Source organism: Hypanus sabinus, chromosome 12, assembly GCF_030144855.1.
Source record: "Hypanus sabinus isolate sHypSab1 chromosome 12, sHypSab1.hap1, whole genome shotgun sequence".
In the NCBI taxonomy this organism is placed as follows: Eukaryota; Metazoa; Chordata; class Chondrichthyes; order Myliobatiformes; family Dasyatidae; genus Hypanus; species Hypanus sabinus.
In genome coordinates, this window is record NC_082717.1 from 357,225 (window position 1) to 370,922 (window position 13,698).

General features: G+C 42.1%; 1 protein-coding gene across 1 annotated transcript in view; it reads left to right on the top strand.

Moving 5' to 3' along the window:
* The window catches only part of preb (prolactin regulatory element binding), a 61,799-nt gene extending 49,976 nt beyond the window's left edge, over positions 1-11,823 (top strand). The window contains exons 8-9 of the mRNA XM_059985397.1: positions 10,893-11,052; positions 11,424-11,823. Coding sequence (XP_059841380.1) covers positions 10,893-11,052; positions 11,424-11,518 — 255 coding nt within the window. The 3' untranslated portion in view covers positions 11,519-11,823. The remainder of the gene's footprint in view (positions 1-10,892; positions 11,053-11,423) is intronic.
* The last annotated feature ends 1,875 nt before the right edge of the window (positions 11,824-13,698 follow it).

A 13,698-nucleotide genomic window follows, 5' to 3' on the forward strand; every position in this document is an offset into this window, starting at 1 on the left:
CAATGATCACTAGATTCTGAAATGGCTCCTGAAGACTGGAAATTGCAAACGTCACTCCACTCTCCAAGAAGAGAACGAGGCAGAAAAAAAAAACTATAGACCAGTTAGTCTGACCTCAATGGTTGTTAAGTGGTTGGAGTTGATTGCTAAGGACGTAGTTTCAAGATTCATGATAAAATAGGCGATAAGCATCATGGTTTCTCAAGGGAAAATTGTGGCTGACAAATCTGTTGTAATTCCCTGAAGAAATAACAAGCAGGATAGACAAAGGAGAATTGGTTGATATGTGTACTTGGATTTTTAGAAGGCTTTTGACAAGGTGCCACACATGAGACTGCTTAACAAGCTACAAGCCCATAGTATTAGGGAAAGATTGTAGCATGGATAAAGCAGTGACTGATTGGCTGGGGGAAAAGAGTGGGAAGAAATGGAGCCTCTTCTGGTTGGTTGCTGGTGATTAGTGGTGCTTCACAAGGGTCTGTAGAAACGGTTCCACCAGGCTTAGTAGCTAAGTCACACATGAAGACCAGGAGCTGAACTTGGTTGTCAGAGGCTATTTGAGGCACATACATTTGGGAACATTGGTAAAGGGAGCTTGTCACCATTACCATCCCTGGCTATAGCCACTTTAAGGAACCACTTTTAGGTTATATGTCAATGATTTTGATGATATTACTTTGTTGCAAAGTTTGCAGGCAATATGAAGATAGGTAGAAGAGCTTGTAGTCTTGAGGACACATAGATACTCCAGAAGGAATTAGACAGATGAGGAGAATGGGCAAAGAAGAGGCAGAAGGAATACAGTGTGGGGGAGTGTTTGGTCATGCACTTTGGCAGAAGAAATGAAAGGGTTGATTATTTTCTAAATGGGGAGAAAATACTGTGGTAAGGTAGGCAAATGCATTATTAGCATTCATTTCAAGAGGACTAGAATATAAAAGCAGAGTATAACATTGAGACACTGCTGAAGCCTCACTTGAAGTATTATAGAACATAGAATAGTACAGCATATTACAGGCCCTTCGGCCCACAAAGTTGTGCTGACCCTCAAACCCCGCCTCCCATATAACCCCCCTCCTTAAATTCCTCCATATACCTGTCAAGTAGACTCTTAAACTTCACTAGTGTATCTGCCTCCACCACAGACTCAGGCAGTGCATTCCACGCATCAACCACTCTCTGGGTGAAAAACCTTCCTCTAATATCCCCCTTGAACTTCCCTCCCCTTACCTTAAAGCCATGTCCTCTTGTACTGAGCAATGGTGCCCTGGGGAAGAGGCATTGGTTGTCTACTCTGTCTATTCCTCTTAATATCTTGTACACCTCTATCATGTCTCCTTTCATCCTCCTTCTCTCCAGAGAGTAAAGCCCTAGCTCCCTTAATCTCTGATCATAATCCATACTCTCTAAACCAGGCAGCATCCTGGTAAATCTCTGTACCCTTCCCAATGCTTCCACATCCTTCCTATACTGAGGCGACCAGAACTGGACACAGTACTCCAAGTGTGGCCTAACTAGAGTTTTATACAGCTGCGTCATTACATCGCGACTCTTAAACTCTATCCCTCGACTTATGAAAGCTAACACCCCACAAGCTTTTTTAACTACCCTATCTACCAGTGAGGCAACTTTCAGGGATCTGTGGACATGTACCTCCAGATCTCTGCTCCTCCACACTCCCAAGTATCCTGCCATTTACTTTGTACTCTGCCTTGGAGTATGTCTTTCCAAAGTGTACCACCTCACACTTCTCCGGGTTGAACTCCATCTGCCACTTCTCAGCCCACTTCTGCATCCTATCAATGTCACTCTGCAATCTTCGACAATCCTCTACACTATCTACAACACCACCAACCTTTGTGTTGTCTGCAAACTTGCCAACCCACCCTTCTACCCCCACATCCAGGTTGTTAATAAAAATCACAAAAAGTACAGGTTCCAGAACAGATCCTTGTGGGACACCACGACCCTCTGCCTTCTGCAGGCAAGCCAATTCTGAATCCACCTGGCCAAACTTCCCTGGATCCCATGCCTTCTGACTTTCTGAATAAGCCTACCATGTGGAACCTTGTCAAATGCCTTACTAAAATCCAAGTAGATCACATCCACTGCACTACCCTCATCTATGTGCCTGGTCAGCTCCTCAAAGACCTCTATCAGGCTTGTTAGGCACGATCTGCCCTTCACAAAGCCATGCTGACTGTCCCTGATCAGACCATGATTCCCTAAACGCTCATCGATCCTATCTCTAAGAATCTTTTCCAACAGCTTTCCCACCACAGACGTAAGGCTCACTGGTCTATAATTACCCGGACTATCCCTACTACCTTTTTTGAACAAGGGGACAACATTCGCCTCCCTCCAATCCTCCGGTACCATTCCTGTGGACAACAAGGACATAAAGATCCTAGCCAGAGGCTCAGCAATCTCTTCCTTCACCTCGTGGAGCAGCCTGGGGAATATTCCGTCAGGCCCCAGGGACTTATCTGTCCTAATGTATTTTAACAACTCCAACACCTCTTCTCCCTTAATATTAACATGCTCCAGAACATCAGCCTCACTCATATTGTCCACACCATCATCAAGTTCCCTCTTAGTGGTGAATACCGAAGAGAAGTATTCATTGAAGACCTTGCTCACTTCCACAGCCTCCAGGCACATCTTCCCACTTTTATCTCTAATCAGTCCTACCTTCACTCCTGTCATCCTTTTGTTCTTCACATAATTGAAGAATGCCTTGGGGTTTTCCTTTACCCTACTCGCCAAGGCCTTTTCATGCCCCCTTCTTAATCTTCTCAGCCCCTTCTTAAGCTCCTTTCTTGCTACCCTATATTCCTCAATAGACTAATCTGATCCTTGCTTTCTAAACCTCGTGTACTCTGCCTTCTTCCACCTGACTAGATTTTCCACTTCACTTGTCACCCATGGTTCCCTCACCCTACCATTCTTTATCTTCCTCACCGGTACAAATTTATCCCTAACATCCTGCAAGATATCCCTAAACATCGACCACATGTCCATAGTACATTGTCCATAATACCCTCCTGATGAAGGTTTTCAGCCCGAAACGTCTTCACTACTTCCTCCCATAGATGCTGTCTGGCCTGCTGAGTTCTGCCAGCATTTTGTGTTTTTATTCCATAGTACATTTTCCTGCAAAATCACCTACCAGCAAGGATATTGCTCCCCCTATTGTGAGCAAGTTTGGGCCCCTTATGGGGTGGAATTTGTTAGGTATGTTCAGGAAGGTTTCCATAAGACATAGGAGCAGAATTAAGCCATTTAGCCTAATAAGTCTGCTCTGTCATTCAATCATGGCTGATCCTTTTGTTTTCTTCCTCAATCCTATTTCACGGCCTTCTCCCTGTAACCTTTGATGCCATGTCCAATCAGGAACCTATCAATCTCTGTCTTAAATACACCCAAGGATCTGGCCTCCACAGCTGCACGTGGCAACAAATTCCACTAGGCCAACATTTAGAAGGTTTCAATGAAATCCCGCCCCGCCATCCTAAATTCCAGCAAATACAGCCCCAGAGCCATCAAATGTTCCTCATATGAAATCCTTTCATTCCTGGAAACGTCCTTGTGAACCTCCTCTGGACACCCCCCAATGCCAGCACGACTCTTCTAAGATGGGGAGCCCAAAACTGTTCACAGTACTCAAGGTGAGGCATCACCAGTGTTTTATAAAGTCTCAGCATCACATCCCTGCTCTTGTATTCTCGACCTTTTGAAATGAATGCTAACATTGTGTCTGCCTTCCTCACCACCGACTCTACCTGCAAGTTAACCTTCAGGTGTTCTGTGCAAGGACTCCCAAGTTGCTTTGCATCGCAAATTTTTTGATTTTTGGATTTTCTCCGTTTGGAAAATAGTTTGCACATTTACTTCTACTACCAAAGTGCATGACCATGCATTTTCCAACATTGTATTTCATTTGCCACTTTCTTGCCCATTCTTCTAATCCGTCCTAAGTCCTTCTGCGTCCTACTGTTTCTTCAATGTTACTTTCCCCTCCATCAATCTTTGTATCATCTTCAAACTTGGCAACAAAGCCATATATCTATCATCTAAATCATTGATCTACAGCATACAGTGGTGCTAGAAAGTCTATGAACCCTGTAGAATTTTCTCATTTTCTGCATAAATATAACCAAAAAGGTGATCAGATCTTCACATGTCCTAAAACTAGATAAAGGGAACCCAGTTAAATAAATAACACAAAAAACATTATACTTGTTCATTTATTTATTTAGAAAAATGATCTAATATTCAGCACAACTTTGTGGGCCAAAGGGCCTGTATCGTGCTGTAGGTTTTCTACTACATGTATTTGTTGGAAAGGTTATGTGAACCTCTGCTTTCAGTAACTGGCGTGACCCTCTTGTACAGAAATAACTTCAACCAAATGTTTCTGGTAACTGTTGATCAGTCCTGCCCATTGGCTTGAAGGAATTTTAGGCCGTTCCTCCTTACAAAACTGCTTTAACTCTGGGAATTGTTGGGCTTCCTTGCATGAACTGCTTGCTTCAGGTCCTTCCACAACATTTCTATACGATTATAATCAGGACTTTGACTCAGCCACTCCAAACCATGAATTTTCTTCTTTTTAAACCATTCTGTTGTAGATTTACTGTTGTTTTTGAGATAATTATCTTAATGCATTATCCATCTTCTATTAAGCTCCAGGTAATGGACTGCTACCCTAATATCCTCTTGTAAAATGCATTGATACAATTTTGAATTAATTGTTCCCTCAATAATTACAAGCTTTCCAGGCCCTGAGGCAGCAAAGCAGCCCCAAACCATGATGTTCCTTCCACTATGCTTCACAGTTGGGATGAAGGTTTGCTTCATCAGGCCATGGAACATTGTCCTAGAAGTGATTTAGAACATCCTGGTTGTCTTCTGCAAACTTGAGATGTGCAGCAGTGTTTTTTTGGAAAGCATTACTGTAGTTTCCTCAGTGGTGTCTTTCCATGAACACCATTCTTGTTCAGTGTTTTTTTATATGGATGCATGACCAGAGACTTTAGTAAGATCTAGAGATTTCCTATTGAGGGGAATGGCCACAGGGGTGCCTTGCGCTAATGGCCAATTCACATTTCCATTTCTCTCGACAGTCACCCAGCTACTCACCTCCTGCAACTTTGGTGTGACTACTTCCCTGTAACTGACCAATTAACTCCTCACTCTCCCATACAAGTAGAACCATAGAACATTACAGCACAAAAACAGGCCTTCTGGCCCTTCTTGGCTGTGCTGAGCCATTTTTCTGCCTAGTCCCACTGACCTGCACCTGGCCCATATCCCTCCATACACCTCCCATCCATGTACCTGTCCAAGTTTTTCTTAAATGTTAGAAGTGAACCTACATTTACCACTTCATCTGGCAGCTCATTCAACACTCCCACCACTCTCTGTGTGAAGAAGCCCCCGCCCCAGTTTTCCCTTTAAACTTTTCCCCCTTCACCCTTAACCCATGTCCTCTGGTTTTTTTCTTCCCTAGCCTCAGTGGAAAAAGTCTGCTTGCATTCACTCTATCTATACCCATCATAATTTTATATACCTCTATCAAGTCTCCCCTCATTCTTCTACGCTCCAGGGAATAAAGTCCTAACCTGTTCAACCTTTCTCGGTAACTCAGTTTCCCAAGTCCAACATCCTTGTAAACCTTCTCTGCACTCTTTCTTTCTTTTTACAGTATTTTTATTCAGAAGAAAAAACAAGATTTACAGAGTGCAACACAAAGATACATCTCAAAATAAATTGTGTACATTCATATATTGTAATAAAATTGATCAAAATGTTATAGCATATCACATAAAGGTATACCAATCTGTAACCAAAAATTTAAAGGTAGGTTATAAGAAGGTTAAAAGAAATTTTTTATGTAAAAAAAAAGTCAACCCCCCTACCAACTACCAAAGAAAAAAGCTGATGGGTGATCATGGATAACCAGAAAAAAACATATTCGCTTATAAAGAGAAGATAGAAATATACATAAAAGTCTGTGCACTGTTAAACTTTATAAATTGGAAAAGTAATTTAGGAAAGGTCCCCAGATATCATAAAAAGATTGTTTCGAATTTAAGACTGAGCAGCAGATCTTCTCTAAATTTAAATAAGACATAATATCATGTAGCCATTGAAGATGTTTAGGAGGAGTTGACGCCTTCCATTTAAGCAAGATTGCTCTCCTTGCTAAAGCAACTCTGCACTCTTTCAACCTTATTAATATCCTTCCTGTAATTTGGTGACCAAAACTGAACACAGTACTCCAAATTCGGCCTCACCAATGCCGTATACAACCTCACCATAACATTCTAACTCTTATACTCAGTACTTTGATTTATAAAGGCCAATGTACCAAAAGCTCTCTTTACTACCCTATCTACCTGTGACGCCACTTTTAGGGAGTTTTGTATCTGTATTCCTAGATCCCTCTGTTCTACTGCACTCCTCAGTGCCCTACCATTTACCTTGTATGTTCTACCTTGGTTTTTCCTTCCAAAGTGCAATACCTCACACTTGTCTGTATTAAACTCCATCTGCCACTTCTGAGCCCATTTTTCCAGCTAGTCCAAATCCTTCTGCAAGCTTTGAAAACCTTCCGCACTGTCCACTACACCTCCAATCTTTGTATCATCTGCAAATCAACAATTTACCACATTATCACTGATATAGATGACAAATAACAATGGACCCAGCGCTGATCCCTGTGGCACACCACTAGTCACAGGCCTCCACTCAGAGAAGCAATCCTCCACTGCCACTCTCTGACTTCTCCCATTGAGCCAAAGTCTAATCCAGTTTACTACCTCACCACGTATACCTAGCGACTGAATCTTCCGAACTAACCTCACATGTGAGACCTTGTCAAACGCCTTACTGAAGTCCATGTAGACAACATCCACTGCCTTCCCTTCATCCACTTTCCTTGTAACTTCCTCGAAAAACTCTAATAGATTTGTTAAACATGACCTACCATGCACAAAGCCATGTTGACTCTCCCTAATAAGTCCCTGTCTATCTAAATTCTTGTAGATCCTATCCTTTAGTACTCCTTCCAATAATTTACCTACTACCAACGTCAAACTTTTTGGCCTGTAATTTTTGGGATTACTTTTAGAGCCTTTTTTAAACAACGGAACAACATGAACTATCCTCCAATCCTCTGGCACCTCACCCATAGATACCGACATTTTAAATATATCTGCCAGGGCCCCTGCAATTTCAAAACTAGTCTCCTTCAAGGTCTGAGGGAATACCCTGTAGGTCCTGGGTGATTTATCTACTCTGATTTTCCTCAAGATAGCAAGCACCTCCTCCTCTTCAATCTGTATAGGTTCCATGACCTCACTACTTGTTTGCCTTATTTCCATTGACTCCATGCCAGTTTTCTTAGTAAATACAGATGCAAAAAAAAAATTTAAGATCTGCCCCATTTCTTTTGATTCCATACATAGCCGACCACTCTGATCTTCAAGAGGACCAATTTTATCCTTTACTATCCTTTTGCTCTTAATATACCTGTAGAAGCTCTTTGGATTATCCTTCACCTTGATTGCCAAAGCTACCTCATGTCTTCTTTTAGCCCTCCTGATTTCTTTCTTAAGTATTTTTTTGCATTTTTTATACTCCTCAAGTACCTTTTTTGCTCCCTGTTTCCTATACATGACATACATCTCTCTCTTCTTCTTTATCAGAGTTCCAATATCCCTAGAGAACCAAGGTTCCTTATCCTTATTCACTTTGCCTTTAATTCTGACAGGAACGTATATACAAATTCTGCACTCTCAAAATTTCTCCTTTGAAGGCCTCCCACTTACCAAAGCCATCCTTGCCAGAGAACAACCTGTCCCAATCCATGGTTTTTAGATCCTTTCTCATTTCTTCAAATTTGGCCTTTTTCCAGTTTAGAACCTCAACCCGAAGACCAGATCTATCTTTAACCATGATCAAGTTGAAACTAATGTTGTTGTGATCACTGGAACCAAAGTGTTCCCCTACACATACTTCTGTCACCTGTCCCAACTCATTTCCTAATAAGAGATCTAATATTGCATCCTCTCTCGTCAGTACCTCTATATATTGATTTAGAAAACTTTCCTGGACACATTTTACAAACTCTAACCCAACTAGACCTTTAACAGTATGGGAGTCCCAATCAATATGTGGAAAATTAAAATCCCCTACTATCACAACTTTATGTTTCCTGAAGTTGTCTGCTATCTCTCTGCAGATTTGCTCCTCCAATTCTCGCTGACTATTGGGTGGTCTATAATGCAACCCCATTAATGTGGTAATACCTTTCCTGTTTCTCAGCTCCACCCATATGGCCTCTGTAGACAAGCCCTCTAATCTGTCCTGCCTGAGCACTGCTGTAACATTTTCCTTGACTAGCAATGCTACCACCACCCCACCCCACCCTTCATCCCTCTGCCTCTATCACGTCTGAAACACTGGAAACCTGGAACATTAAGCTGCCAGTCCTGCCCCTCCTGTAGCCAAGTTTCACTAATGGCTACAATGCCATAAAGATCATCCAGCTGCTGCTCTAGATCCCTAACATGGTCTTCAAGGGATGCCTTTGTTTTCTGAAGCTGCCCTTCTCCGCCCTTCATGATTTTATACGCCTCTATAAGGTCATCTTTCCAAAGAATAAATTATTTGCTTACCTAACCTCTCCTTATAGCTCATGTTCTCGAGTCCCGGCAACGTTCTCGTAAATCTTCTTTGCACTCATTCCAGTTTGATCACATCTTTCCTATAACTAAAGCTGTACACAATATCTGTGCCAGGTGTTGTGGTTTTCAGCCCATCTTCCTGATTAAGGATGACTTTTTGGGTACATTTAACAAGTTCCACCCCATCCAAACCCTTTGCATGATGCGCAATCCATATTAGGGAAGTTAAGTTAAAATCTTCCACTCACTACCTTATTCTGCTTCCAGCTCTCTACAGTCTCCCTCCATCACTGTTCCTTTAATTCCCACTGATTATTGTAGTACAGACCCATCAGTGATTAACTCTTTCTTCTGTCCATATGTCCTCACTGAACAACCCCCCAAAAAATCCTCTCTAAGCACTGCTGTTATATCCTCACTCATCAGAAAGGGAAAAGCCCCTTCTCCACCACCTCATAGAACATAGAACAATACAGAACAGGAAGAGGTCCTTCAGCCCACATTGAATTGAATTGAAGTGACTACTGCTTACATCCTCACATACATGAGGATCTTTACGTTATGTCTCCATCTAAATGAGCAAACATAGTAATTTATAATAAATAGAATAGTCAATCTAATATAGAGTACACTCAAATCAGTGTGAGTTAATCAGTCTGATGGCCTGGTGGAAGAAACTGTCCTGGAGGCTGTTGGTCCTGGTTTTTATGCTGTGGGATCATTTCCCAGATGGTAGCAGCTGGAATAGATAGTGGTTGGGGTGACTCAGGTCCTACAACCTGTCCTTGTAAGTGTCCTGAATCATGGGAAGTTCACAACTACAGTTGCATTGGGCTGTCCGCACCACTCTCATGTCACAATTTACTTTATATACAGCTGTAAGGTTACCCTCAATGTCATTTGTGCCAGAACAAGTTCAAATGAAACTACACATGATCCATCTTCCTCTATGCCCTGTATATTCATGTGTCTATTGAACAGCTTCTTAAACACCACTATTGTACCTTCCCACACCACTCCCCCGCAGCACCTTCCAGGCACCTACCACACTCTGTGTAAACAACAAAACTTGCCTAACACATCTCCTTTAAACTACTCCATTTCACTTTAAATGTGTGCTCTACAGTACTTGATAATTCTACCCCAGGAAAAAGATACAGTTTGTCTTCGCTGTCTATACTTATCATAATCTTGTAAACTCTTCAGATCTCCTCTCAGTCTCCACTGCTCCAGAGAAAATAACTTGAGTTTGTCCACCCCTCATTATACCTCAAAGCGGAGGTTGATAGGTTCTTGATTGACCACAAGATATAGGAGCAGAAGTAGGCAATTCAGCCCATCAAGTCTGCTCCGCCATTGAATCATGGGTTGATCCAATTCTTCCAGTCAATCCCACTCCCCTGCCTTCTCCCCATACCCTTTGATGCCCTGGCTAATCAAGAACCTATCTATCTCTGCCTTAAATACACCCAATGACTTGGCCTCCATAGCTGCTCATGACAACAAATTCCACAGATTTACCTGTCTGACTAAAGTAATTTCTCCGCATCTCTTTTCTAAATGGACGTCCTTCAATCCTGAAGTCATGCCCTTTTGTTCTAGAATCCCCTAGCATGGGAAACAACTTTCCCATATCTAATCTGTTCAGGCCTTTTAATGTTCAGAATATTTCCTGAATGTTTCATTTTCCTAAACTCCAGGAAATACAGCCCAAGAACTGCCAGACGTTCCTCATATGGTAACCATATGGTAATCATATGGTATGATTCATTCCTGCTCATCCTTTCTAAAATAAGGAGCCCAAAACTGCACACAATGGTGAGGGATTCAAGGGTTATGGGGAGAATGCAAGAAAATGGGGTTGAGAGGGATAATAAATCAGCCAAAATGAAATAGCAGAGCAGACTTGATGGGCTGAATGGCCGAATTCTGCCCATGTCTTACATCCTCTAGTCTAGGTAGCATTGTGGTGATCAGTTGGCTTCGGCTGAAGGAGGTTTTAAAATTAGACAAAGTGCATTAGAAAGATTGTGAAGTTCGGGAGGATGCTGGAAAAAGTAATATCAAGCAGGAGAGATGAGCTACCTGGGAAATTTTGAACTGGTGGAGAGGAGATGGGAGAGACTGATGGTGTTTTGATGAAGTAAAGAGAAAATTAAATTGGAATTACTCTGTTCCTTTTTGTTTTGCTGAACACAGCAAGTTTACTACATGAGAGAAACACATGGGATTGTGGTGACTGACTTGGCCTTCCTACCTGATGTCCGTCAAGCCAGGGAGATGACTGGAGAGAGTGAGGCTGCATTGTTGAGTGTGGCTGTAGACAGCCGATGTAAATTGCATCTGGTTCCCAGCAGGCGTAAGTCCCAGATTTATGGATTTCTCTAATCTGTGCTCAGCACAAGCTGTTTGATTACTGCTTTCTTCTCCAAGTTTATAACTCATATGTTAATGTAGAAAGCTGGTTTAGTCAGAATTAGACACTGAGGAAGACCAGGCTGTTCTTCTGTCTCAGATGTGCATACTTCCCAGCATGTAATGGTTTACCTAACAACACCACATCAGTTAAAGCATGATGCTGAGTCTTATTGTCTCAGCCCGACAGCCATCTCACACTCTGCCCCATGTTGGCTCCGCATTCCTGTAGTGGGGCTCAGGAGTGATGGTTGTGGGGAGTTTATTGCAATGTACTGTAATGATGGCCGATAACAATAATGATTTGTTTTACAGAACTGTTCCCTGTCTGGGTGGTGATGCTGCTGTGCGGACTGATCATTGTGCTCACAATTGTCCTTTTGCAGCACCTGTTTCCTGGACTTTTGTAATCTTCTCCCTCACGAAGATGCTGCTTCAGTTAACATGATCCTAGTAGAACTGGACTGAAATGAACAGCCATGTTGTGGGCTTGTCAACACTCCTTGTGTAAAATGAAATGTTTGTGAGATTGTGCAGGGATATGTTTCACACTATGCACAAGGACCTTCTATTCACAATAGCTCCTCAGGCAGTGAATTCCAGATACCAGTAACTACATTTCCTCTGATTTTGTGCATCTGTCCATCAGTTAATCCCTCCCTAATCATTTCTGTATATTTCTCTCAATCTCATTAAATCAGTCCTAGATTTTGGATTCATTGATAGAGCCATTAGAATTCTGACACATAAATCTGCAAATAAGTTGAGAAATTCCATGCAAGTCCTGAGTTGTATTGGATCATCAGCAGCCACTGATCTGACTCTAATATAGGTGGAATTGCAGTGTTCACAGAACAGACTGTATTCACTTACACCCACCTTCTGTCCCCTTTACCCTGTCCATTCTACGTCCCCCAGTATGTAACCTACTAATGGCAAAAAGTATGAGGAGCTGGAATTCCTCCTTTAAATAACTTTAACAAATGCAACAAAGTTAAAACTTAAAAAGCTATTTCTTCTCTGTCTGAATTCCTCTTCAGCACCACGTGACAACCACAAGTTATGGAGTTAATAACTTTCTCCAGTGGCACCTAGGCAAGGAAGTAACCTTGAATGAGGGGCAAGATTGGGATGACTGGACATTTTGTTCAGGTCCAGGAGCAAACTGACCAGAACGTCCCTTCACAAACCTGGCTGTCCAAAGATCAACAGGGTGGCTCTGAGGCAAATTCCAAACAGGAGCAGCTCTTTCAAATGTGCAAAAGGGGCTGTCATTTTATGTAAACATTGATATGCACTGAAACTGCAAGTGGCCTGAAAATCTGAAAAACCTGTTAAAATCAGTTACAGATTTCATACAGCTGTACAAAATGGAAACGGCCCTTCAGCCCATATGTGTCCATGCCACCCAATAAGTATATTCAAGGTAATCTCATTTTTTAGAACTTAAGACCATAAGACATAGGAGCAGATATAGGCCATTTGACCCATTGAGTCTGCTCTGCCATTCAATCATGGCTGATCCTTTTTCTCCCCCTCCTCAGGCCCACTTCCTGGCCTTCTCCCCATAACCTTTGATGCTGTGTCAAATTAACGACCTATGAAGCTCTGCCTTAAATACACCTAACGACCTAGTCTCCACAGCTGCCTGTGGTAATAAATTCCACAAATTCACCATTCACTGGCTAAAGAAATTTTTCCACATCTCTGTTTTAAATGTATACACCTCTATCCTGATGCTGTGCCCTCTTGTCCAAGACTCCCCCACCCCTCATCATTCGAAAGCTTTCAAAGAGATCCCCCCCATCCTTCTAAATTCCAATGAGTACAGACCCAGAGCTATCAAGTGTCCCTCATTTGTAAGCCTTTCATTCCTGTAATCATCCTTGTGAACCTCCTCTAGACCCTCTCTAATGCCAGCATTTCTTTTCTTAGATAAGTAGCCCAAAACTGTTCACAGTAGTCAAGGTGAGACCTCACCAATGCCTTATAAAGCCTCACCATCACATCCCTACTCTTGTATTCTTGACCTCTTGAAATGAATGCTAACATAGCATTTGCCTTCCTCACTACCAACTCTACCTGCAAGTTAACCTTTAGGCTGTTCTGCACAAGGACTCCCAAATCCCTTTGCATCCTAGATTCTTGGATTTTCTCCCTGTTTGGAAAATAGTCTATATATTTATTTCTACCACCAAAATATATGACCATGCATTTTCCAACATTGTTTAGATTAGATTAGATTATGAGGACACTCAGTCCTCATTTATTGTCATGCATTAAGAAATGATACAATGTTCCTCCAGTATGATACCACAGAAACATAAGACAGACCAAGACTAACTGACAAAAACCACATAATTATAACATATAGTTACAACAGTGCAAAGCAATACCGTAATTTGATAAAGAGCAGACCATGGGCACGGTAAAAAAAAGTCTCAAAGTCCCCGATAGCCCATCATCTCATGCAGACAGTACAAGGAAGAAAACCTCTTCCTGCCCTGAACCTCCAGCGCCGCAAACTTGCCGATGCAGCACCCTGGAAGCACCTGACCACAGCCAACTCTGAGTCTGTCCGAAGATTTCG